Genomic DNA, 25,274 nt, shown 5'->3' on the forward strand with positions numbered 1-25,274 from the left:
CGAATTCTGCCTCTGTGTGGAGCCACCAGCATGGACGTGGTCCACTGCCTGGAGTTTGTTCAGTAGAGCCCTCTGGTCGGCAGGGAGGCCAGGAACTCCCTTGTTCCAGGTGGTGAAGAGACTCCCCATCTGTGTAGCATCCTCTTGCGGAGAGTGAGCTGGGGCTCGCCTCACACAGGGAGCTTCCGAGCCAGCAAAGATGGCAAACAGTAAGTGCAGTGCGTCTTTGGGGGAAATGAATAAATGGACTCATGTGGGAGCGAGTGACATGTGCTAGAGGCTGGGATTTACCTGTGACCAGGAGCTGATCCCAGAGCCTGATCTTCAACTTCACCTCTTGCACTCGAGGTGAGGTGGGCTGAGTTCTCTCCATTGCCACTGAAGAACCAGGCCTGGGAAGGAGGGCTGTGTGTCTGGGGCTGTGTGCATTTTGCGCCTGCAGGTAGAGAGGGCGTGTGTTTCTGCACACTCAGATGCATTGTGTAGTTAGCAGAGCAGGTGGCTGTTGTCTCAGAGGTCCTGGGTGTTGCTAAACTCAGCAAGCAGGTGGCATTCTTTTGCCTCCCCGCCTCTTGCCGTGCCCTTCAACAGGGGTGGAAAACAAACAGCAGCAGAGGCGCGTGCGCACAGACACACACACACACACACACACACACACTCCATCATGTTCCTCCCCCTACTTCTCCCACCCCACCCCTAGCAAAACGCATTGTGAGGCACCTCTTCCAAGGAAGCCCCTACATCGGCTCTACAGGTCCCTGGCATCTCCACGTGCGTGCCTGCTAAGTCGCTTCAATCATGTCTGACTCTTTGCGAGCCCATGGACTGTAGCCCGCCAGGGTCCTCTGTCCATGGGATTCTCCAGGCAAGAACACTGGAGTGGGCTGCCGTGCCCTCCTCCAGGGAATCTTCCTAACCCAGGGGTCGAACCCTCATCTTTTATGTCTCCTGCATCGGTAGGCAGGTTCTTTACCACTAGTGGCACCTGGGGACCCCCTGCACTGTGGGACAGCCATGCACAAGTCCTCACTGCAAAGAACCACCTGGGGTTGGGCACTAGCTCTCCTGGGCAGTAGTCTCTTTACAGGGAGATGGGTAGGGAGTATTTTAGGATGAGTTCCCTGGGAGAAGATTCTGGGCTGAAGATTTGAGTGCAGGAAGCTTCTTAGCATGCCAGGAACAACACCTGGGAGGGAGGGAGGGATGCAGGGTTGGGCGGAGGGGGAAGTTGGGCTGCAGTGCCATAGGAGCCCTGGCCTGGGCCAATCCCGTTGGAGCTCTGGAGCTGGGATAACTCTTCAGGGATGCTGCTCACCCAGGGGAGCAGCCAGGCCTTTGAAGCTTGGGGTGGACTGGTCCCTGGATGTGAACTCCCCACCGGAGTAGGGGATGGTGTGACCTTGTGCCCTGCAGCTCCCTTCAGAGAGGGGTTCGTGAGGCTTCTGCAGGCAAGGTTCCCAGCCTGGGGAGAACCAGTGCCAGGAAGCTGAAGGCAGGGATCTTCACCTGCACCAGCAGGTGGCCTGCACCACGGTCCAGGCTGTATCATTGTCAACTGGTTGCACACACCCTGAAAATGTGGAAGAACGCAGAAAATGTCCTTGTGCTGCTTCAACCACAGTTGTTATCAGTAGTTAATTGCTGATTTGTTTTAGAATGTTGCCAGGCCTGAGTTCTTCGCCTTGGGTGTCCAAGTGCTGTATCCTTGAAGTCAAAAGACAAAGCTTTCACCTTTAGGGATGCTCTCTCCCCAATTCTCTCTCTCAATTTTTTTTTTCATGTTGTAAATGGTAGGGATTCCTTTTTTCTGTTTTTAAAAATTTTTATTGGTGTACAGTTGCTTTACAAGGTCATGTTATTCATAGTGGGTTTCTACTGTACAGCAAAGTGAATCAGTGATGTGTATACATAGACCCCCTCGTTTTTGGATTTCCTTCCTATTTAGGTCACTACAGAGCACTGAATCCCCTGTGCTATATGGGAGGTTCTCATTAATTATCTATTTTATATTCAGCCGTGTCTGACTCTTTGCACCCCCGTGGACTGTAGCCCACCAGGTTCCTCTGACCACGGGATTCTCCAGGCAAGGATACTGGTGTGGGTTACCACGCCCTCCTCTAGGAGATCCTCCCGACTCAGGGATCAAACCCACGTCTCTTACGTCTCCGGCCTTGGCAGGTGGGTTCTTTACCATTAGTGCCACCTGGGGAACCGTATCAATAGTGTGTATGTGTCAGTCCTATCTTCCAGTGACTCCCACTCTCACTTCCTCCTTGGTATCCATATGTTTGTCCTCTTAATCTCTCTCTCTCTTTTTTATTTTTGGCCCGGCCACATGGCTTGTGGGATCTCTGTTCCCCAACCAGGGACTGAAGGTGGGCCATGGAGTGAAAGCCCAGAATCCCAACCAGTTGGCCACCGGAGGCGGCCCGCTGAATGGCTCTTTGATGTCTTTGTCCTTTCTTGCATTCCACCACCCCAAACCACCCCAGTCTCGTGGAAATTTGCTCCCATGCATGGTGTAGCTATCCCCTCTATGGCCCCTGCCAAACTACCAGTGTGGTGTCACTGAACACGGGGTTGGGAAGGACGAGTCATCTCGGGAGTGGGTTCCAGCACCTCCCTGGTGCAGGAGCAGAGGGAAGGGGCTGGGGGTGGGGTCCCCGAGGCCACGAGAGAGGCCTGGGAGAGCTGGCCTGCTTCCCTCTGCTCTGACAGCCTGAGCCTGCCTGGGTGTGCAGTGGCTTAGACTTGGTCTCCACCCTGTCCCCCCCGGGGTTTTCCCATCCACAGGACGTGCTTCTGAACGGGACTCTCTTCCTTTCTCTGCTGGTTCTCAGTTTCCCCTCTGCCAGATCTCCAGCAGGACGACACAGGGGTTTCCAGCAGGGGTGGGGGTTACAAAGAGGGGGAACGGGGCCTCCAGGGTGATGCTTCTGCCTTCAGGTATGACAGCTGAGCCCTTGGCAGGGCCAGGTTCTCTGTCCTGCGGGCATTGTTGAGATGGTGCTGTCTTCTGTATCCTGCATTAACAAGAGCCAGCACGTGGGACGGTGGCATCTCCGTGTAAGTGCTTTACACAGAGTGGGTGTCAGTGGAGTCTCATGATCCCTGCAGGAGGCTTGCAGCATCATTTTCTCCACTTCACAGAGGAGGATGCTAGGTCTCAGGGAGCTTGTCTGAGGCTTGGAGCAAGTACATAGTAGAGTAGAGTTCAACCTCAAATCACTGACTCCAAAGCTTGTGCCAGAAACCATTTCACTGTACACCTTCTCTAGTGTAGAGATTGTCAGATGTCAGACTGTCAGATGTCCTGTCCTACAAGGTCAGAAGAGGAGCATGAAGTGGCCACCCCACTGTACGTCTGTATACAGAGTCTACATCTGTGCTGAGAGTGATGCCACACAAACTTCCTGTCTTTCCACACCAGGGGTTCTGGGACTAAGCACTGGTCTCCGCCCTGCGTCTCTCCTTCGGGGATCCACCACCTAGGAGACACTACTCAGTAGCTAAATTCATGAGCCAAGTGTGGAGGAGAGAATGGATTGCTGCCCAGCTCCCAGGCCCTCCCCTGCCCCGCTTGCTCCCCCTGCTAAAAGGGAGGCAGCGACCTGAACCCTGCAGATGGAGTGGCGGCAGGTCTGTTTGGACGCAGCTCCTGCGGTCCATTCCAGTGATGAACGTCAGAGCCATCCCATTGAGAATGTGACAAGTGGGGAGGGTCAAGGGCCCTCTCAAGGGCCCTCCTCTGAAACCTAGGCAGGATGCTGGGGCCTGAGATGACTGGGTAATGTTGTATTTCCTCCTTCCTCCCCTGTCCTGTTCCAGGAGTCCCTTGAAAAGGGACATCTGATGGTGATTAATGATTTCCAGTGTTTTCCGGACGGGGCTGGGCATGGTGCCGTGGCATTTCTAGAGAGAATATGAGTCAGTGTCCATCTGCGCCAACCTGTAAGGCTTCCAGGGTGGCTTGCAGGAGGTGGTGTTTTTCTCAGGAGCACAAGTCTGCCAAGCTGTTGCCCTTCCTATTATTGTGGGAACCTCCACTGGTCAGGAGTGTCTTGACTCTTTCAGCTCTGGGGGTACACCGGACATCCTGATGCCAGTGACACTGGCGTGAAGAGCGAGAAGACGGGTTAGGGAGAGGCATGTCTCACTTAGTCTGCCCAGAAGTGCACAGCAGACCATGTTCTGAGCGATGGGGTGGAAGGCCCAGGATCTGCACCACGTGCTATGACCTGCGTGTGTGTGTCTGTTGAATCTCAACACACATTGTGTGTTTGCCCGTGTGTCGGGGGGCAAGTGGTGTATGCTCAGAGGGGCATGGGTCTGTGACTCAGGCCTGATTTCCCGTGTGGGCCACATGGAGGAAGAACGTGTGTGTCACACACTGCAAGGTGCTGGGGAGGACTACACGGGTACCAGGACCCTGGGCGTGAGCCAAGGCGTCACACAGAGCACGTGGGCGGTGGCCTGCACTGTGCAGGGGATGCGTGTAACTCATGAGAACGTGGGAACGATGGAACGTGCAGAGCAAGGGGGTGCGTGCAGGAGAAGCAGCCCACCCTGGATGGATTTGGGTGAGTACTGACAACTGTCTGCTTAGCGGGAGCTAGCCTGCCTGACCAGGGGGCTGGAGTCTGGGGTGGAGGAGAGATGAGGGAGGGGGTTCTCAATGGAGGGTATTTCTCCCCACCTCCAGAGGACAGCAGGCCATGTCTGGAGGTGTTGTTTCGGGGTCATCACCACTAGGCAAGGCTTCCCAGGTGGGCTCTAATGGGATAGAACCTACCTGCTAATGCAGCAGACATGAGAGACATAGGTTTGATCCCTGGGTTGGGAAGATCCTCTGGGAAATGAAAGGGCAACCCACTCCAGTATTCTTGCCTGGGAAATCCCATGAACAGAGAAGCCTGATGGGCTCCAGCCCATGGGGTTGCAAAGAGTTGGATACGACTGACGCGGCTAGGCACGCATACAACTAGGCATGGGGAGCTGTCTAGTGCACGGAGGCCAGGGATGTGGCTCAGCCTCCTATGTGGTCAGGGCAGCCCCACGACAGACCGCCCGACCCTGAGTGCTGGTGGTACTTGGCAGGAGACCTGTGCGGCATGGCAGAGACACTAAGGGAAGGTCCGGCTCCCCGTGTGTGGGGGGAGGGGGAGAGGAAGTGAAGGGGCAGGAGGGATGTCCAGCCCTTCCCCACCCAGGTCTGCCCAATGACAGGTTCTCTAGGCTGGTGTTGGGAGGAGGTTCCCTGCCTTCACAGAGGACTGGAAAGGCCCACGGTGGGCAGTGGCAGGTGGTGGGGGAGGTGGATAAGAACCTTAGCAGAAAGACTTGATGGGCTTGGTACCTGTTTGCCCATTAAGTTTCAACCTAGATCTGCCCAACGTGGTACCCGTGCATGTGTTTCTTTCTTTTTGATATTTACTTATTTGTCTGTGCTGGGTCTTAGCTGCAGCATGTGCTATCTAGTTTCCTGACCAGGGATTGAACTTGAGCCCCCTGTACTGGGAGCACAGAGTCTCAGCCGCTGGACCACCAGGAAGTTCCTATGTCCTTTCTCCCAAATCCCCATCAGTGCTGAAATAACTGTTCCCCGCACCATGTTCCCATCATGCCCAGCATGGTTCTCTCCCCAGCACTTCTGTGTTTCATTGTGATTGTTGTTTTGTGGGTTGGCATTCCCCACCAGACTGCTCCCAGATGGCTGTGTGTTGATCCTTGGATCCCCAGCCCCTGGCCTCATCAACCGAGCACCTAAGATGTGTGGGGACGCTTTGTTGACAGAATAGACAAATGGCGTGGTTTCAGTGGATACACCAGCAGCTAGCATGTTTTTGTCTAAGCACTTACCTTTCCTGGGGGAAACCACCTTTCCCCGCTCTTTATGGTTCCAGAGTTCTGTATTTTTCCTGTTGAAGTATAGCTGATTTACAATGTTGTGTTAATTTTGCCGCACGGCAAAGTGACTTAGTTATATACACATATATGTATACGTGCGTTTTCATATTCTTTTCTATTATGGTTCATCACAGAGTATTGAATACAGTTTTCTGTTCTGTGCAGTAGCAACTGTTGTTTGCCCATTCTATTAATAATATATACACCAGTTTGCATCTGCTAAGCCCGAACTCTCGATCCATCCCTCTCTCACTCCCCCTTCTCCTTGGCAACCACCCATCTATTCTCGATGTCCCTGATTGTTTTTCTATTTTGTACTGTGTCATATTTCTGTCATGTATTAGATTCCACATACAAGTGATGTCATATGATGTTTGTCTTTCTCTCTCTGACTTACTTCACTTAATATGATAATCTCTAGCTTCATCCATGTTGCTGCAAATCTATGGTCCCCAAGTGCTGGTGGGATTTGAGCCTATTCAAGGTCTTCTGTGCGTAGAGGGAGGGCTCTCTGCTGTTTCCATGGGTGCTGCAAGGCTATAGGTTTGGGGCTGTTAGCAGTCATTGTTGCCACACGTGGAGAAAGCCTACTCGGGAATAAGGCCACTTCTCATGGGAAGCAGAGGTGGAGGTGGGGCAACGACATCCTTTGAGCCCCTGGATCCGACCGTGTCTGAAGTCAGTCATGCCTTTGGACCTGCCAGTTTTAGCTTCGTGTCAGGGTTCTGTCACTTAGCATCACAAGTGCTCTGATTAACACAGTGATGCTGCCTGGGGGCGGATCAGTCTGGGATCTTCCTCTCATCTCCCCTCCCCACTCCAGCCTCCTGCATGATAGATGTGCACCTGGCTGACTTCAACCCATGGGGCAGAATCCTTCTGGCCAATGGCTCCTGTCTTAGAATAAATCTGTGTTTGACTGAGATCACACGAAGGTGAAATGTTGTTGAGGGAGGGGCCTGGCAATGAAAATAATGAACCATAATATAATGAGATAGTAGACTGAGAACAGGAGGATTTCCAGACACTAGAAAGGGTCTGTTGTGTTGTGTGACTTCATCTGGTCACTTCCTCTCTTCAAGCATCAGTTTCTCAGCTGCTCCTGACTGTCTCACTGGGTAAATGTAAAATTCAAATAAGATCAATTAATTTAGGTGAAAGGGTTTTTTTTTTTTTTTTTTTGAGGTGGACCATTTTTAAAGTCTTTATTGAATTTGTTACAGTATTGCTCCTGTTTTGTGCTTTGGTTTTTTGGCCAAGAGGCACGTGGGATCCTAGCTCTCCTGTTCAGTTGCTAAGTTGGGTCTGACTTTTGCAACCCCATGGACTGCAGCAAGTCAGGCTTCCCTGTCCTTCACTATCTCCCAGAGTTTGATCAAACTCATGTCCGTTGAGTCAGTGATGCCATCCAACCATCTCATCCTCTGTCCTTCCTGACCAGTGATCAAATCTGCACCCCCTGCATTGGAAGGCAAAGTCTTAAGCACTGGACCACTATGGAAGTACCAGGTGAAAGCATTTGATAATTTCACTGGGTTTAGAGAGTGAAGGGGACCAGGGAGGAGATTCACTGGAAAGTATAGATAAGCAATCGCTAAGGGGAAAGGATGGAAGAGAATGCTTCATGGAAGTGGCAACCCACACAGAGGACTAAAAGTGGGTCACTTCAGCTCAGTCGTGTCCGACTCTTTGTGACCCAATGGACTGCAGCATGCCAGGCTTCCCTGTCCATCACTAACACCCAGAGCTTACTCAAACTCATGTCCATCGGGTTGGTGATGCCATCCAACCATCTCATCCTCTGTCGTCCCCTTCTCCTCCTGCCTTCAATCTTTCCCAGCATCAGAATCTATTCCAAGGTGTCGTTTCTTCACATCAGGTGGCCAAAGTATTGGAGTTTCAGCTTCAGCATCAGTCCTTCCAATGAATATTCAGGATTGATTTCCTATAGGATGGACTGGTTGGATCTCCTTGCAGTCCAAGGGACTCTCCAGTCTTCCCCAACACCACAGTTCAAAAGCATCAATTCTCAGGTGCTCAGCTTTCTTTATGGTCCAACTCTTAAATCCATACACGACTACCGGAAAAACCATAGCTTTGACTAGATAGACCTTTGTTGGCAAAGTAATGTGTCTGCTTTTTAATATGCTGTCTAGGTTGGTGATAACTTTTCTTCCAAGGAGCAAGTGTCTTTTAATTTCATGGCTGCAGTCGCCATCTGCAGTGATTTTGGAGCCCCCCAAAATAAAGGTGGGTGGGGCAAAAAGAGAGGTTGTCTGTCTTGCTCAGACTGGAGCCCTGATGAGGACTGTGTGCCCGGCCAGGTGCCAGGTGATCACTCCCTACCTTCACTACCCTCCTAACTGAGAACCTGGTAACGGACCCCACCAAGATCCTTCTACTTCATTCTCTGGGAGGGGGACCACTGGATAGAATGTTCCTGCGGGGGTGCAGGCATAGCTTCTTTCCTCTTGCCCCGGGGTCTGCTAGCTGAGCGCATGTTTGTTGCTTTCTGTAGTTTATGTGTGGGGTGGATGGAGAGGAGAGTGGTGATGTTTGCTCTTTGACAGGTCAAGCTTCAGGACTGGGACCGTGTTTAGCTAATCTCAGGACAGGGGCTCCACCTTCAGTCCTCAGAGGCTAAGAGTAATCATGCTTCGTGTTGGATGAATAGTCATCCCCATTTGCCATGCACTAAGCTGGGTGTTGGCTCAGAGGTTAAAGCATCTGCCTGCAATGCGGGAGGCCTGGGTTCAATCCCTGGGTCGGGAAGATCCCCTGGAGAAGGAAATGGCAACCCACTCCAACATTCTTGCCTGGAGAATCCCATGGATGGAGGAGCCTGGTGGGCTACAGTCCACAGGGTTGCAAAGAGTTGGACACGACTGAGCAACTTCACTTCACTTCAAGCTGGGTGTTAGTTACAGCATCTCCCTGTGAGATGGGATCATCATACCCATTTCAGAGGGGAGGAAAGTGAGGCTTCAGAGGTTAAGTAAAGAGCCCAGGCTTAGCTAAAAATGGGGGCAGTGGGACTTAAATGGTAAAATGCTATGAAAGGAAAACTGGGCATCATTTTGGGGTTACGGTCTTTGGAGTAGAAAATAAAACTTGAGAGCTTCCCTGGTAGCTCAGTGGTAAAGAACATGCCTGTTAATGCAGGAGACATGGGTTCCATCTCTGATCTGGGAAGATCCCACTTGCCATGGAGCATCTAAGTCCATGTGCCACACTACTGAGCTTGTGCTCTAGAGCCTTAGAACTGCAATGATTGAAGCCCGTGTGTCTAGAGCCTGTGCTCCTCAACACAAGAAACCACTGCAATGGGAAGTCCACATACCATTAGAGAGTAGTCCCCACTCACTGCACCTAGAGAAAAGCCCGTGCAGCAACAAAGACCCAGCAAAGCCAAATAAATACATACAATTATTTTAAGAAAAAAGAAAATTTTAAATCCCAAGTTTGCACTTGCCAAGTACTTCGTATTTATTATTTTTGTTACTCTTTTCAAATAATCCTATACAGTAATTCCCCCCAATTTTGCACCTGAGAAAATGGGTTGCTCAGGAAGGGGAAGGTTTGTATGAAAATCTCAGGGAATACGTGGTGGAGCTAGCCTCTGAATCCAGTCTGGCTGTTCCCAGGGCGAATATTCTTTGGAATCTTGCTTCCTGGAACTGATTCCAGGGGCCTCTTTGAGGGCACAGGACTCTTCTCTGGGCCCAGGGCTTTTTTGGCCGTCTCTTGATTCTCAGAGTGGAGCTGCCTAACATTTTCGCTAAACCAGTCCTGGGTGCCCAGGCCCAGATCCAGGAAGATTTTGTGGGAAAGGCTGCCACCTTGTGGCCAGACAGCAAGCATGTACCAGGAGGAAGCAAGGGCTTAGGAGGGTGGGGCTTGGGCAACAGGTGAGGTCAGTCTCTGGAAAGACTCCAGCTGGTGCAGATTTGGTCTTGGAGGGCTGCCCCGCAGTCGGAGGGCCAGCTTGGGCGTCAGAGGGAGGGTTCAGGCTTCCCAGAGCGTCAGGATGGATGGTGGGGCTTGGCTGTGGGCACACTGGATCAGAATGTTCCTGCAAAGTCTTGACGTGAGCCCATCAGAGGAATCCTGAAGGTAAGCCTAGGTTAGACTTCTCCTTAAGCCCTTCTCCTGAGGCACTGGTTCTTTTACCCGTGTGGAGAGGCCATGTTGGTGTCTGTGACACTTCCCCTGCAGGACACCCTCTGAGCTTCTGGACTGAATCCTGCTGAGCTCGACCCAGTACCGACACTGTCCCCAGCTGTGAGGGAGATACAGAGCCTCCTCCTCCCTCCAAAACCTAATCCTGTGTCTCCTCATCATCTGGGCTGTTACACGGGGGCTGATGCAGCCTCCCAGACTGTTCTTTCTGCTCCTCTCCTCTCTCCACTTTGCTAGTCAAAGGATCTCCTAGTAATATTTCTCCCCAGGTGCAAGAGCCTCGAGCTTCCCTGGTGGCTGAGACAGTAAAGAATCCGCCTGCCAAGCAGGAGACGCGGGTTCAGTCCTGGAGTCGGGAAGATCCCCTGGAGAAGGGAATGGCAACCCACTCCAGTATTCTTGCCTGGGGAATTCCAAGGACAAAGGAGCCTGGTGAGCTATAGTTCATGGGGTCGCAAAGAGTCAGCCGCGACTTAACGACTAGACAAGAGCCCCATTGCACAGTCCTCGTGGTATGGAAGAGGATGTCCGACTTCTTGGCCTGGTCTTCCTTCCTGCCTCACTCCGACATGGATGTCTGAGGCCATGTACCTCCTGTTAAGGCTCCAATCAGTACTTCTCCCAGGGCTGCAGGTTCGCGTCCCCTGGGGAGCTTCAGAATCCGCCCGTGGTAACCACGCCCCCTCGAGGTCCTGCTCTGATTGGTCTGGCCCTGGAAGTTGCGGGCGTGTTCAGAGAGCTCCACGTGGTGGGGCGGGTCCACGTGCATAGCCATCGCTCTAGCCTTTAGCAAGGTCTCCATGGTCAGCTTATGACTTTCTTCTCACTCCTGCAATCTATGTCTTAGTCCGCGCAGCCCTCTCACCTTCTCGTCCCCACGTTCTCGTCCCTGTGAGTACCCAGCTCTAAGCTCGTGGACAGAACTTGTGGTCCTCTCCCCCGCCTTCACAGTTTGGGCCATCACTTCTGTGCCAGCGTCGAGCCTGCTCTGTCCCACAGATTGGCTTGTGAGTTAGTCCTCACGCTTTAGACGGTGAGATTTTGGACCATGTTTTATTTCTCTTTGTAGTCCGAGCTTCTGACGGTGCCCGGGACCACCCTGTTCTAGGTGTCTGGGAATGTCGACGAATGACTGAATGGACAGCCAGACTCCATGTTGCTGAGATCAAGCCTTTCCGAAAAGCCGTGAGCAGCGCTCGCATCCTGAGGTACATGTTCTGTGTCCTGGGCCTGGAAGGGAGGAGGGGCACCCCGAGCAGGATTTGAGGGCCAGTTTTCTCCATCTTCTTCACAGCTGCATAAAAATCTCTTTCCCCTAGGATGAACAGGTCATGCCTCAAGTTCTACTTTTAGAAACTCTGTGCTTGGAGCAAAGATTTAGAAATAATAAAAGCTAGTGTTTACTGGGGACTTACCATGTGTTGGTGATATATGCAATCAAATTTAACCATCTGAGCAGCCCCGTGTTTATCAGCCCTGATTTACGGGTCAGGAAACAGAGGCTCATAGATGCTGCCTTAGGTGGCAACAACTGCTTAGACTCATGAACATCCAGTCTCCTCTTCCTGAATTCCTAGTCAGACTACATTGTCTAAGTGTCCTTTGCAGTAGAAAGGTCCATGGAACCCCTCATGGAATGTGAGTGGAGGGGATGAGTATATGCCCAGGTGTGGCCCATTAAAAGTAAAGTAGTTATACATGTGCTCTTGGCTCTACTTCAAAGATTCTAAGGACCTAGAAGAAGGTGGAGCCACAAATGGAAGGAGCCTGGGGCCCTCATTGGAGCAGAGCCATTTCCACTGCAGGCCCACAGTGGACAACCACACAAGTAAGGATTCAGCATTTTCTGTGTTAGCTTATATTGGGTATATCTCTTTTTTTCTCTCTCTCTTTTTAAACTTATTTGGCTGTCAGGTCTTAGTTGTGGCATGCAGGATCTTTTAGTTGTGGCATGAGGAAGTTTTAGTGGTGGCATGTGGACTCTTAGTTGTAGCATCTGGGATCTAGTTCCCTGACCAGGGATTGAACCTGAGCCCCCTGCATTTGGATGGAGCATGGAGCCTTAGCCACTGGACACCAGGGAACTTCCTAGGTTTATCTCTTAAAGCGGCTAATGCTGTTTACCCCAATTAAGACATGTAACTTCCCAAAGGGCTTCCCTGGTGGCTCTGATGTTGTTGAATGAAAAAGAATTAGGATTGAATGAAAATATTGTGTGTAGAGCACATAACATTGTTCTTGGCATGTAGCAATAAAGAATCTACCTGTAATGCAGGAGACACGAGTTCCATTCCTGGGTCAGGAAGATCCCCTGGAGAAGGCAATGGCTACCCTCTCTGGTATTCTTGCCTGAGAAATCCCATGGACAGAGAAGCCTGGTAGACTATCATCCAAGGGGTTGCAAAGAGTCAGACATGACTTAGTGACTAAACAGCATAAACCTTCCCAAGCCCTGTGTTTCATGAGTGGTCAAGTTAGGATTTGTTTCCATCAAGCTGACTTCAGAGTGTATAATCTTGTCCCCTGAAAGGCCTTTCTGGAGTTGTCTTTCATTTTGCAAACACTGAGTTGGCCGAAAAATTTGTTCAGGCTTTTCCGTGAGATGTTATGGAAAAAGTATGGCCAACCGATACTTTTGGAAGAGGTGAAACATTTTATGCTGGTCATTCTAGGTCTGGTTCAAGGAAAGACAGAAGTTTTTTTTTTTTTTTTTAAATCCAACACCACCTCCTTCTTCTGCATTATGAGTGTGCATGTTGTGAGGGGCTCGGCTGGCCTGGGTGTCACAGGGCACTTATGGATAATTCAAAGATGGTGGGCATAGAAGAGGAGAGTTTCACATTCAAGGGAAACTCTGGTGACATGTGACTGCCTGTGTGCTGCGCTGTGAGCCCACCCTTTTTAGTCTGCCTGCCCCCCTCCCCCACCCCCCCATGAGGCTGGTGAGGTTGGGCAAGCTCCCACCGCCTTGTTGCCTGAGATCCCCTCTGTCTTGGTGGCCCCACTGGCTGCATCTTCCCTGGAGAGACAGGGCACAACAGTTGGCCCCCATGTGGTTGGGATTCAGCCTGGCTTTATGACCAACTGGAGGCTGTTCTGTGGGTACAGATCCAAGGGGTCCTGACACCAGGCAGATTAAACGAGGCAGCTGGACCAGGCACGGAGGACCTGTGCCCTGCTTCCTGTTCTTCTAAAAGAAAACAGGGAAAGAAAGCTTTACATGTGCTTCTTTTTTAAAGGTATTTAAAAAATATTCATATTATTTCACTGCACTGGGTCTCAGTTATGGCATGTGGACCCCTGGGTCATGACATGTAGGATCTAGTTCCCTGATCAGGAATTGAAACTAGCCCCCCCTGCATTGGGAGTGCAGAGTCTTAGCTACTGGACCACCAGGGAAGTCCCTACACGTGCTTCTGAGAAGGAAATTCTCTGGTGTATTTTTGTTCTCCTATTTGATTCACTCATCACAGCTTGCTCTGCTGATAAGAGGGTCATGGGATCTGATACACCATGGCCTCTCTAGCCTGGCCTCTCTCCCCGTCTCCTTCCACCTGGGGAAGCCACCCCTGGTCAGGCTAGAGAATTGAAAGGCAGGGGTGGTTCAGAAACCTTGAAGGACTCGGGGTGACACGCCACCCGGATGTGCTGGAGAGGTTTGGGAATCAGCCGCGGCTGGGCTTGAATCATTCTACCACCTCCCAGCTTGGTGAAAAGCAGCCTCGGTTTCTCCACTTGCTAAGTGAATGATACTAGGAGCTTGTCTTTGCAATCTGTCCACTCCATTTACTTGTTTCCTCCTTGATGGCCAGCAACCTTCCTTGTTATCTTACACAGATGATCGCATCAGCTGCCCTGCCTGTTCACACCACATTCAGAGCACTTGTTGATGAGATTAAAGCAGACTCCCTGTTTGTAATGACCAAAAAAAAAAAAAATCCAGTCTTTAATTAGGGTGTTTTCTGAACCTTGGAAACCTCTTCTGTTTTCTGGCCTGACTGTGTGACCACTGTCCCTTTGCACGTACTGTTTTCTGGGTCTGGGATGCGTTCACTTCTTTTCATCTGGTTAATTCCTCCTTAACTTTCAAATCTCAGTACTTCCTTTGCATTCTCAGTCAAGGCCACATCCCCAGTTAAGTGCTTTTATAACTTTGTAAATCTCTCCTTCTTGATATTGACTCCTGTCATTTTCTTTATAGTGTAACTACTTGACTGTTGTCTGCATCCTTGGCTGTAAGTTTCATGAGATTAGTGCCCCTGTTCATGTCACCTCCTTTATCCCCAGAATTCAGCAAAGGGCCCAGCATATGGTAAGCTCTGAGAATAATGTTGAATGAAAAAAAAAAAAAAAAGAATTGAATGAAAATATTGTATGCAGAGCACTTAGCTCTGTTCTTGGCATGTACTTAACATCAAAAAATGGGGCTTCCATGTTGGCTCAGACAGTAAAGAATCTGCCTGCAATGTCGGAGGCCTGGGTTCAATCCCTGAGTCAGGAAGATCCCCTGGAGAAGAGAACAGCTGCTCACTCTAGCATTCTTGCATGGAGAATTTCATGGACAGAGGAGCCTGGTGGGCTGTAGTCCGTGGGGTCTTAAGCGTCCGACGTAACAGCGACTAAGCATGCACACACACCCTTTTCTCCAGAACTCTTGACCTTGCCCTCACCGCAAAGCATTTCCACAGAAGACCAGTGTCCACAGGAGTTTTAGAGACTTTATTATGTATAAACAATTTAAACACTTTGCCATAAATTATCTTTGCCTGTCCCTAGTCTTTGCTTAGCAGCAAATTAAAATTAATATAAAAACTCGATGAACAAGTCATACATGTATATTACAAAAAAGTTCCTGTACCAAAGTTCTTATTAGACATTTTTTTATGGTTTTTTTTTAAACTTTTTTTTTCTTGTTTTTTGTGGGTTTTTAAAATTTTTTATTTTCTCTCCTCGTGGTGACTGTCATGTGATTGTCTCAGTTTCTGGACCAAACAAACACACTAATAATTGTAAATCTCAAACAGTGATTGTGCCTCGAGGCTTAGGTATGTACAGGGTGATCTGAAGTGGTGCCCGTTTAGCAAAAGAGTGTCACGATGCCCACACCTCTACTGCAACTGATACCCACGAACTACGGAATCTAAACAGACTACACCCTGTAACTGCGTATTACTGTCCACAATGGAATCTTCAAAGACAAAAGAGTATGAAATTGATCTGTAGTGATTATAGCCACCCTTGGAATTAAATTTTACACTCTGCGCTCAAATAAATTAGCTCAGGCCAGACTAAATCAGGACCTGAGAGTTAAGTGCTGAACGGTATTATTTCGCTTCGATTTTTGATATTAATTTCCTTTTTTTTTCTTGTGTTTTTCTATTTTTTTTCTTTAAAAAGTTATTTCCAGTGCTCACTCTTTCACTTTTATCCCCCCCCTCCCCAGTCGCTACACACAAATCACCCCCAAAGTCGTGGTTTAAATGCACCTGTATTTGTTTAAACGAAAACGTCTGTAGTATCTATCCAACGAGCAGTCTGAATCGTGGTCCTTAGCTGGTCGTGGGATGCCGGCCCTCACGGATATCTGTGTGTCGCTCACGTGGGAATGAGTGAGGTAATAGAACATGAGGCCTTCTCATCTTCACGTCTCTGCTTTTCGGTCGGTGTGTTTTTGTTTTGTGTGTGTGTGTATTTTGTTTGTTTCCTGTGTGCACATGTATGTTTTGTTTCTTTTGAACATTTTGCGTCTCTTTCCGTCTCTTGGCTGCGTAGACCCTGAACAAGTGGGTCATTATTTTAGGGGAACTTGGAACATGGTTGTGTGTTCGTCCATTTGTCTGTTTTGTGTTTTGATTGATTGATTGTTTTTTTCCTCAGGAATTTTGCCGCCGGGCTTTAGTCCACTCCAGGAGGTGGGACTTCTCGTGTGGACAGTAGCATTGGAACTCAAAAAATGTGAGCTTTCTTGCCACTTGGTCTCCTAAAGCAGCCCGGCCGTTAGTGCCCCGTTAGGTCTTCATCTCCTTAGGAGAGGAGATAACAGTGACTCCCGCTGAGCCATCCAGGCGAGGAATGGCAGGAGACGATTTTGTTACCTCTTTCCCATCTCGTTCTGTCTTAAAAACTGGATGTTGCTGCTACTGTCCGCCAGCTCAGGGTACTGCTCGACGGGGAGCACGTAATAGCCCTCGTAGCCCTGCACGCGGCCCGTGCTCAGCAGCTGCTGTTTCTCACCCTCCGTCCACAGGCGGCTGCCCTCCCGGCCGTCCCTGGCTCTCTGCTGCTCCTTGGCCCAGGCCGTGCCCAGCGCCCTCTGCCTGGCCTGGTCCAGGACACGGGCCTTCTCTTCGTCCAGGGTGTCGGGGGTGAGGCCGTAGCGGATGCTGAGTAGCAGCGTGGAGTACTGGAACTCGATGTTGGTGAACCTTCGAGTCCTGCCGTTGACCAGCAGCGTGGGCTGCGACACGGTCACGTTCACCCCACTCTCCAGCACCTTGCGGCCGATGGTGGTGCCCAGGGTGACCAGGTCGGCGTCGGCCGCGCCGATCTTCACGAAGTAGTGGGTGTCCTTGCCCTCGATGCTGTAGTGCATCTTGTCCAGGTAGTAGGCGTTGTTGAGCACAGATGCCACCTTGCGGCTGTCCTCGCTGGCGATGCTGGACACGCCGGTGGTCACCCGCCCCTCCTTGATGGCGAACATGATGCCTTTGCCGATGATGGGCGTGGTGGTGGCGAACCAGTGGCCTGCTTTCTCGCGGATGCTGGCGTGGAGCTTCTTAGAAATGACCTGCCCTTCAAGAGCCAGGAAGGCCTGGTTGTGCCTCTCGGTTGTCTGCTGGACACCAGTAATGAGCTGTGGGCAGAAGAAAACACAGAAAGCTGAGGAGGTGGGCTGGGCCCACCTTGTGCATGCATGGGCTGAGTCAGAAAAGAGGGTCAGAAAGAGGAAGGCTGGGACACCCCTGCAAGAATACGTCTTGTGTCTGTCATGATCAGAACTAAGAGAGCCCTAGCTTTTGGAACTAGGACAGGCTGGCTTGTTTCCAGTGCTCTGATGGTATGGCCTCCCCACCTTGTAACTATAAATGGGGGTGCAGAGGCATACTGCCTGACTGGCATCTATACCCAGGCCTATGCACTTACCATGTCCCTCCATCATTGCAGAAAAGAGAGTCATTTGGCCTGCTAATGGTTTAGCAGCTGCCTTATACACATATAGGGGCTTCCCTGGTGGTAAAGAATCTGCCTGCAGTGCAGGAGACCTGGGTTCGATCCCTGGGTTGAGAAGGTCCCCTGGAGGAGGGAATGGCTAGCCCCTCCAGAAGAGGATGTTCATTAACTTCCTTGAGTTGGCACTGTGCTACTCCAAGTATGGCTAGGAGCAGAGGCATCACCAGGACCCTCCCTGTTAGCAAAGACTAGAATCTCAGGCCTTCCTCCTGACCCGGCGAGTCAGAAGCTGCATCTTACCAAGCCCCTCTACCTGGTCTGCATGCATATGAAGGTTTGAGAAGCACCAGGCTAAAGAGATTCCAGCTGCGTGGGCCAGAGGGAATATCCCTGGGCTTTTTGAGCCACTTGCTTTGGATCCTAGCCCACTTCTGCAGGGGGACGAAATCCCCATTATTCTCATTGGCCTTGAGTTTTCTACTTACAAATTACAACTCATCTCAATTGGTGGTTGGGGGACAGGCTGGGATAATGGAGGAGGCTGTGTTGGGGAGGTAACGGCACTTAGATAAATGAGCGAAATGATGGCTATTCATCCAGTGAGTGGTCCCCATGGGGCAGAACTGTGAGAACGCTGTTCTCAATTACCCGGCAGTTCCTCCTGGTCTCTCTCTAGTGACAGTCTGGACAATTATTCAGAACAGCTGAGACCTTTCAGAGGTTGATCATGCCAAGCACGGGTTCTGCAGCAGGAGAAATCCAAACGCAGATGCCCACCCCTCCCGTCCAATTGTGGCCGCGGTCTCAGCTGCACCCAAATTGAAACTGACCACCTCTCGGTCATCACCAAGAAACTCAAGCACAGATTATGTTCCGAAAACTCAATCTGTGTACGTTTGGGTCATAAAATGCTGAGATTTTATGTGAGGCATAAAAATGTTCTTTAATGGGACAGAAACTGCAAACCACCGTTTTATTATGTCCCATAAAAGCCAAAAGGGTTATGATCTTACAGGCAGTGCAGATGGTGGGTTGCTGCTAGATATCTCAGTGCTGTTGTTAATCAAGGAGTGACTCAAGGGTATACACTCAACAGATAATGATACCACAATTAAGGTAATAATTGAGGTTGGGAAGAAATATGTGCTGTGCCAGACAAGTGACAGCACTGACGTTTGCTGTCTTGTGAAGCCACCAGGTCTCATGCCCCTTTTATACCCAGCTCCAATGTTTTCTGCTGCTACTGACACGTCCTTGGACCCGACATGGTTCTGTTTGCCAGAGGGAGTGATGATGTGATGATGATCTTTCGGATTCTTGGCAGGGACCTCCGCTTACCTGTCCGCTCTCACTTGCTTGACTCTCTGACAATTCATAGGGCGGAGGCACGAAATACATTTTGGCTCTTGGGAAGCCAGGAATTATGTTGCTGAGCTGAAATCCAAACATCACAAGCCAGCTTTTCACATCTATGGTGGAAACAGAAATAAAGACTTCTGAAATCATGATGGGTGGAAAGCCAGAAGGGGATCTTGGAGAGAGAATGAAATAAAGTGGGATGTTGAGTATGGAGTCCAGCAGGAGAGGGAGGCAAGAGCCTGTGAGGGTCTCCTGGTCTGGACCTAGAGCTGCTTTATCTGGGCTCTGGAAAACAGATGTCCTTCCAGACTTGGTCAGTTGACCCCCACCCCCGCTCCACGTGGTGATTTAGGACAGTGCTGGAGAAAGCTACATCTCCCTTTGGATGTCCTTGTTCTGTGACCTTCGGCAAGTTCCTGGCCCTTTCTCAGCTTCAGGTTCCTCAGATATAAGCTACTAATGTCATCGGGCTGTCATGAAGATTGAGGGAGAAAATTCACGTGGAGGGCTTATCATGGTGCCTGGTATGTGGCTTGTTCAGTCACAATGAATTCCTTCATTTGGCAAGTATTTCAGTATTGATGGGCCAGTCAATGTGCTTAGAAGCTAGAGATACAATGATCGGAAGCGTGTAGATACGATGATTAACACTGTGCAGGACCTCAAGGCAGGGGCTGCTGCTCCGAGCCTGGCTCATTATGAAAGGGGGTATGCAATGCAGAGTGAGTGTATGCAATGAGTGTAGGCGACGCAGACAGTCACCTGGCTCCTGAGACCCTTTCCTCAGGCGTCTACTCTTCAAAGAGAGGTCAAGAGAGAACTCTTGTGTGCTAGGAATACAATTGCCCTTTCCTGCTAGGGTCCAGGGTTGGGTTGGCGCCATTGTCATGCTCCAACTCTATTCCTGAATTCCTTCCTCGTGATTTCATTATACAGGCAGTCAAGCCTTCCAGCATCCTGGCCTCTTAGTTTTTTGGTGATCCTCTGCTTACTAACTCTCATGCTCATCCTTTGGAGCTGTGATCATCAGTAATTCTACCTCGATTTCAGAGACATCGCCCTCTGACCACCACTTGGACTCTCTGTAGTTTACTCTTTTTTGTAACCTCACCCCCCTCATACTCCCAGAACGTCTCCCTTCCCTAGGACCTTCAACCCAACCTAAACTACTTTTCCCATCCCTCAGCTTCTTCGTCTTTCTTCTCTTCTTACCTAGCATGCATTTCACGGTCAGTCATTAGAGTCATTCCCTTGTGTAAATCCTCAGATCCTTTGCCTCTTTCTCACTTCACTTCTTGGTGAAATCATGGAAGCTCCTGTGTGTCCCTGTTGCAGCTGAATGTGGCAGCAGAAATGAAGGAAGCCACACTGACTGGTGTTAAACTCCTGACCATGAACCCCAATTGTGCCTTCCCGATGCCTGGTAACCTGACCATATCCCCTTTTCCCATTCAGTCCTTCTCCCATTCTCCTGGGTGATTTGCTACTTCTCATCTCTCCTAAAACATCCCACACCTTCCTCACTCTAGCAGCTGACCTTTAATTCCTATTCTGAGAAAACGGATGAGGTCGGGGGGAATTTCCATAAACGCTCATCATATTTACCAGCCTACCAGCCTTAGTACCCATATTCTCACTTTCCTTCTGTTACTCCAGACGAGCTGCTGGAAAAAACCCTCCACTGGTGTAACAGGTCACCCCATCAACATACAAACATGCCACTAAATACGCACCTTTAAAATTCTTCTCTTGTCTGTCCTTCTCCCTTTAGCCACCATATATGTCTCAACCTGTTTATAAGAAGTTCTTTCTCAAACTCAAAATAATTCTCTAGACACAGGAACTCCTATTTGTCTCCTTTGAATCAGGCTTTGCTCCCAAAGATGCATTAAAACAACACTTGTCAAGGTCATACATGACCTCCATGTGGCTAAGTCCGATGCTGCGGTCCTCATCTTACTTTGACCTGTGAGAAGTCTTTGGCAAGCTGAACGCTCCTGCATCTCTCTCTGTCTTAGCCTGGTGGACAACACACTGCCTTGTCCCTCTGCCACCTCTGTGGCCACCTCTTGTCCCTCTTTGGTTCCTCCTCATCTGAATGCTGGGATGTCCTAGACTCAGCCTGTGAACTTCTTCTCCACTCTGTCTATCCTTCCCAGACATGGTGATCTGATCCAGTCTCAGGGCCCTCAACTCCATTTTTTTTTCCTTCCAAGTTTGAGATAATATTGACATACAGAACTGTATAATTTTATGCAGCATGATTTAACTTACAACATGAAATGATTAGTACATTTAGTGAATACCCATTGTTTCATAGAGACACAAAATAAGAGAAAAACATTTTTTTTCTGTTATGATAGAAACTCCAGGATGGAAAACATAGATCAGTTTCAGCTATATTTATCATGTCATACATTCTATCCCTAGCCCAATCTATATTCTAAGCCAGATCACCCTAAGTATACTCAGAGTTAGCAAAAATGCACCTCGTCATTTTCACATGGTACCTTAATGGGTAGGAGAATGCCTAAGAGAAACACTTGTCCATTATTTGATTTGATTATATACAAAAGGATTCATATAAGGGCGTGTTTGTTTTTAAACAATATATTTAGTTTTGGCTGCACTGGGTCTTCTGCTTGGGCTTTTCTCTAGTTGTGGCGAGTGGGAGCTACTCTCTAGCTGCAGCGGCTTCTCTCGTTGCGGAGCGCAGGCTCGCGGGCACACGGCTCCCAGGCTCTGCAGCACAGGCTCCGGAGTTGTGGTGTGTGGGCTTGGTTGCTCCACAGCATGTGGGATCTTCTTGGACCAGGGTTTGAACCCATGACCCCTGCTCTGGCAGGCAGATTCCTTACCACTGAGCCACCAGGGAAGCCCCAGGACATGTTCTATTTGCACCTCAGTACCACTTACATGCTGATGCCAACTCCACAGTTTATGTCTCCCTCTAGGACCTCTCCCTCAATGCCCAGCCCCTGTCCAGACCTCAGCTCCTTGTCCTCCTCTCCACATCTGTCACAGTAGCCTTCTTCATCCCTGATTATGGTAACTCCATTCTTTCAGCTACCATCCTGGACCTCTTTCTTTTTCTCACTCTCTATGTCTAGTCCATCCATAAATCCTCTATTTTTTTTTTAATTGAGGTAAATCTCATGTGACATAAAACTCATCATTTTAAAGTGCACAAGTCAGTGGCTTCCAGTTACATTCATAATGTTGTACAATCATCATTTCTGTTGAATTCCAAAACATGTTCATCATCCCCTCAAAAACTGCATCACTACTGGTAGTCATTCTGCATTCTTCTTTCTCTTCGGTCCCTGACAACCACCACTGCTTTCTAGTCTCCATGGATTTGCCTTTTCTGGATATTTCATATAAATGAAATCAAAGACCATGTCGCCTTTCATGTCTGGCTTCTTTCGACTAGCACTTCATTTTCAAAGTTCATCCATGTTGTAGCATGTATCAGTATATTATTATTATTTATGGATGAATATTCTGTTGTTTGGATATATCCCATTTTGTTTATTCATTCATCAGTTAATGGATATTTGGGTAGTTTACACTTTTTTTTTTAAACTATTACGGATAATGCTATGATGAATATCCATGTACAAATTTATATATTTTTTCATTTACTGTCAGGGTTTTATTATTATTAGGATAACATTTTAAAAAATGAAGTATAGTGATTTACAGTGTTGCATTAGTTTCAGGTATAGCAAAGTGATTCAAGTTATGTATATGCATACATACATATTTTACTTTAGTTTTTATTTTATATTGGAATATAGCTGATTTACAGTGTTGTTTCAGGTGTATAGCTAACTGATTCAGTTATCCACGTGCACATATTCATCCTTCTTCATTTTATTTTCCTATATAGGGTATCACAGAATATTGAGTAGAGTTCCCTGTGCTATACAGTTGGTCCCTGTTGATTACCTATTTTATATATTAAAGTGAAGTCACTCGGTCGTGGCTGACTCTTTGCGACCCCATGGACTGTAGCCCACCAGGCTCCATACTGGTGGACTGTAGCCCACCAGGCTCCATACTGGTGGACTGTAGCCCACCACTCCAACTTCCAGGCAAGCATACTGGAGTGGGTTGCCATTTCCTTCTCCAAGGGATCTTCCAGACCCAGGGATAGAACCTGGGTCTCCCGCATTGCAGGCAGACACTTTACCATCTGAGCCACCGGGGAAGCCCGTTTTATATACAGTAGTTATTTAGTTGCTAAGTGGTGTCCAACTCTGCAACCCCATGAACTGCAGCACTCCAGGCTTCCCTGTCCTTCACCATCTCTTAGAGCTTGCTCAAACTCAGGTCCATTGAGTTGATGATGCCATCTAACCATCTCATTCTCTGTTGTCCCCTTCTCCTCTTGCCTTCAATCTTTCCCAGCATCAGGGTCTTTTCCAATGACTTGGCTCTTAACATCATGTGGCCAAAGTATTGGAGCTTCAGCTTCAGCATAAGTCCTTCCAATGAATATTTAGGGTCGATGTCCTTTAGGATTGACTTCCTTGATCTCCTTGCTGTCTAAGGGACTATCAAGAGTCTTTTCCAGTACCACAGTTTGAAAGCATTAATTCTTCAGTGCTCAGCCTTCTTTATGATCCAACTCTCACATCTGTACATGACTATTGGGAAAACCATAGCTTTGAATAGATGGACCTTTGTCAGCAAAGTGATGTCTCTGCTTTTTAATACACTGTCTAGGTTTGTCATAGTTTTTTTCCAAGGAGCAAACATCTTTTAATTTCGTGACTGCAGTGATTTTGGAGCCCAAGAAAATTAAAATGAGGGGGTACTCTTTTGCCCCCTTCTGATGCCTATGTCAGAAGCTTTCTCTATCTCCTTTATACTTTAATAAAACTTTATTACACAAAAGCTCTGAGCGATCCAGCCTCGTCTCTGGCCCTGGATTGAATTCGTCTCCTCCGGAGGCCAAGAATCCCGCGTCTTATCGTTCAACAACAACCTTTCATCTTGGGGGCTCGTCCGGGATCCTTCAGGACAAGATGGGCCTGACAATCTATGTGAGCCTACTTCTGCTGACTCCAAAAATCCTGAGTCTGCCGTTTGATCCTCAAGACAATGCCTTCCTGTCCTGGGCTCACTCCTATGCTGCATTCCACAATCGGTCTAACTGCTGGGTCTGCAGAGCACTCCCCTCTTCATCAGTGGAAGGCTTCCCGTGGTGGACATCTCCACTTCAAGGAAAAGATTTTCTCCAAGTCTGCAAATACCTTCAACAATCGCATGTGATACTCTTCTTAAACTGATGACATCTAACAACCTTAAGATGGACTGATGTAACTATGGACATAATGTGACTTTTCATTTTGATTTTAACTTGGTTTAATGACTATTTTGCCTTACATCTGTAACTGTATAATGGGGTTTTCTAACCGTCTAAAAGCTTTTAATTTACAAATAGTTGTCCAAGCTCCTATGAGTGCCACAGCCTCCTCCAACTATTACTTGGAGCCCCTGGATCAGACATCCTCACTATGAGGATTAGGAGAATATGTTGCCTCAACAATTTAGGGACTACGCCCCTAAGCAGCAGGAAGTAGTTATGGAATGAAAATGACGCCCCTTTCCCTTGGCAACATAATTCTCCTAAAAGAAAAGGGGGGAATGAGAGAGTCATTTCCTAGGCAGGTTGATAAGAAGTCTAGGGGTCCCCAAGGAGAGAGAGGTCTGGAATATTCAAGGAGGAAGAAAGGACAAACTTTTTTACTTTTTTTCCTCTACATTCCTTAGGATTATATAACAATAATGTATCCTGCCTGAGGACAGTCTTTGGATTAAACCCTCTGGCTAATTCTGATCTTAAAACATAAATTATGGGAGTAGGTCTGGTCTTACAAAGATGTATCCTGCCTGAGGACAATCTTTGGATTAAACCTTCTGGCCAACTCTGTGATCTTAAAATGTAAATTATGGGAGTGGGTCTGGTGAGGTCTTTACAACCTCCAGACATTCTTTGGATTCATTGGAGAGTATATAACTCCATTGCTAACACTAGCAAAAGGGGTACTCTTTGCCCCCTTCTGATGCCTATGTCAGAAGCTTTCTCTATCTCCTTTATACTTTAATAAAACTTTATTACACAAAAGCAAAAAAAAAAAAAAGAAAATGAAATCTGTTACTGTTTCCACATTTTCCCCCATCTATTTGCCATGAAGTGATGGGACCGGAAGCCATGATCTTCATTTTTTGAATGTTGAGTTTTAAGCTAGCTTTTTCACTTTCCTCTTTCACCTTCATCAGGAGGCTCTTTAGTTCCTCTTCACTTTCTGCCACTAAACTGGTATCATCTGCATATCTGACGTTGTTGATATTTCTCCTGGCAATCTTGATTCCAGCTTCATCAAGCCCGGCATTTCACATTGTCCTCTGCATATAAGTTAAATAAGCAGGGTGACAATACACAGCCTTGACATACTCTTTTGCCAATTTTGAACCAGTCTGTTGTTCCATGTCCAGTTCTAAATGTTGCTTCTTGTCCTGCAAACAGGTTTCTCAGGAGACAGGTAAGGTGATCTGGTACTCCCATTTGTCTAAGAATTTTCCACAGTTTGTTGTGATACACACAGTCAAAGGCTTTAGCATAGTCAGTGATGCAGAAGTATATGTTT

General features: G+C 48.5%; 1 protein-coding gene and 1 long non-coding RNA gene across 5 annotated transcripts in view; one reads left to right on the top strand and one right to left on the bottom strand.

Moving 5' to 3' along the window:
• On the top strand, nucleotides 1-11,910 carry LOC122439590. 2 transcript variants are annotated; one of them, XR_006268927.1, is made up of 3 exons: nucleotides 1-209; nucleotides 11,156-11,294; nucleotides 11,810-11,910. It is a non-coding gene; the product is annotated as an uncharacterized LOC122439590 (long non-coding RNA). The 2 variants fall into 2 exon arrangements; XR_006268928.1 differs by lacking the exon at nucleotides 1-209 and adding an exon at nucleotides 9,948-10,020.
• A 2,876-nt stretch (nucleotides 11,911-14,786) lies between these two features.
• TENM2 (teneurin transmembrane protein 2) overlaps nucleotides 14,787-25,274 on the bottom strand; it is a 1,360,160-nt gene continuing 1,349,672 nt past the window's right edge. For all 3 annotated transcript variants that reach the window (XM_043464766.1, XM_043464768.1, XM_043464767.1), the window contains 2 exons: nucleotides 18,595-18,725; nucleotides 14,787-16,939 (listed from right to left, as the gene is read on the bottom strand). In XM_043464766.1, the coding sequence (XP_043320701.1) occupies nucleotides 16,178-16,939; nucleotides 18,595-18,725 (893 nt within the window). In that variant the 3' untranslated portion in view covers nucleotides 14,787-16,177. The remainder of the gene's footprint in view (nucleotides 16,940-18,594; nucleotides 18,726-25,274) is intronic.

This window comes from Cervus canadensis, chromosome 4, assembly GCF_019320065.1.
Source record: "Cervus canadensis isolate Bull #8, Minnesota chromosome 4, ASM1932006v1, whole genome shotgun sequence".
Lineage (NCBI taxonomy): Eukaryota > Metazoa > Chordata > Mammalia > Artiodactyla > Cervidae > Cervus > Cervus canadensis.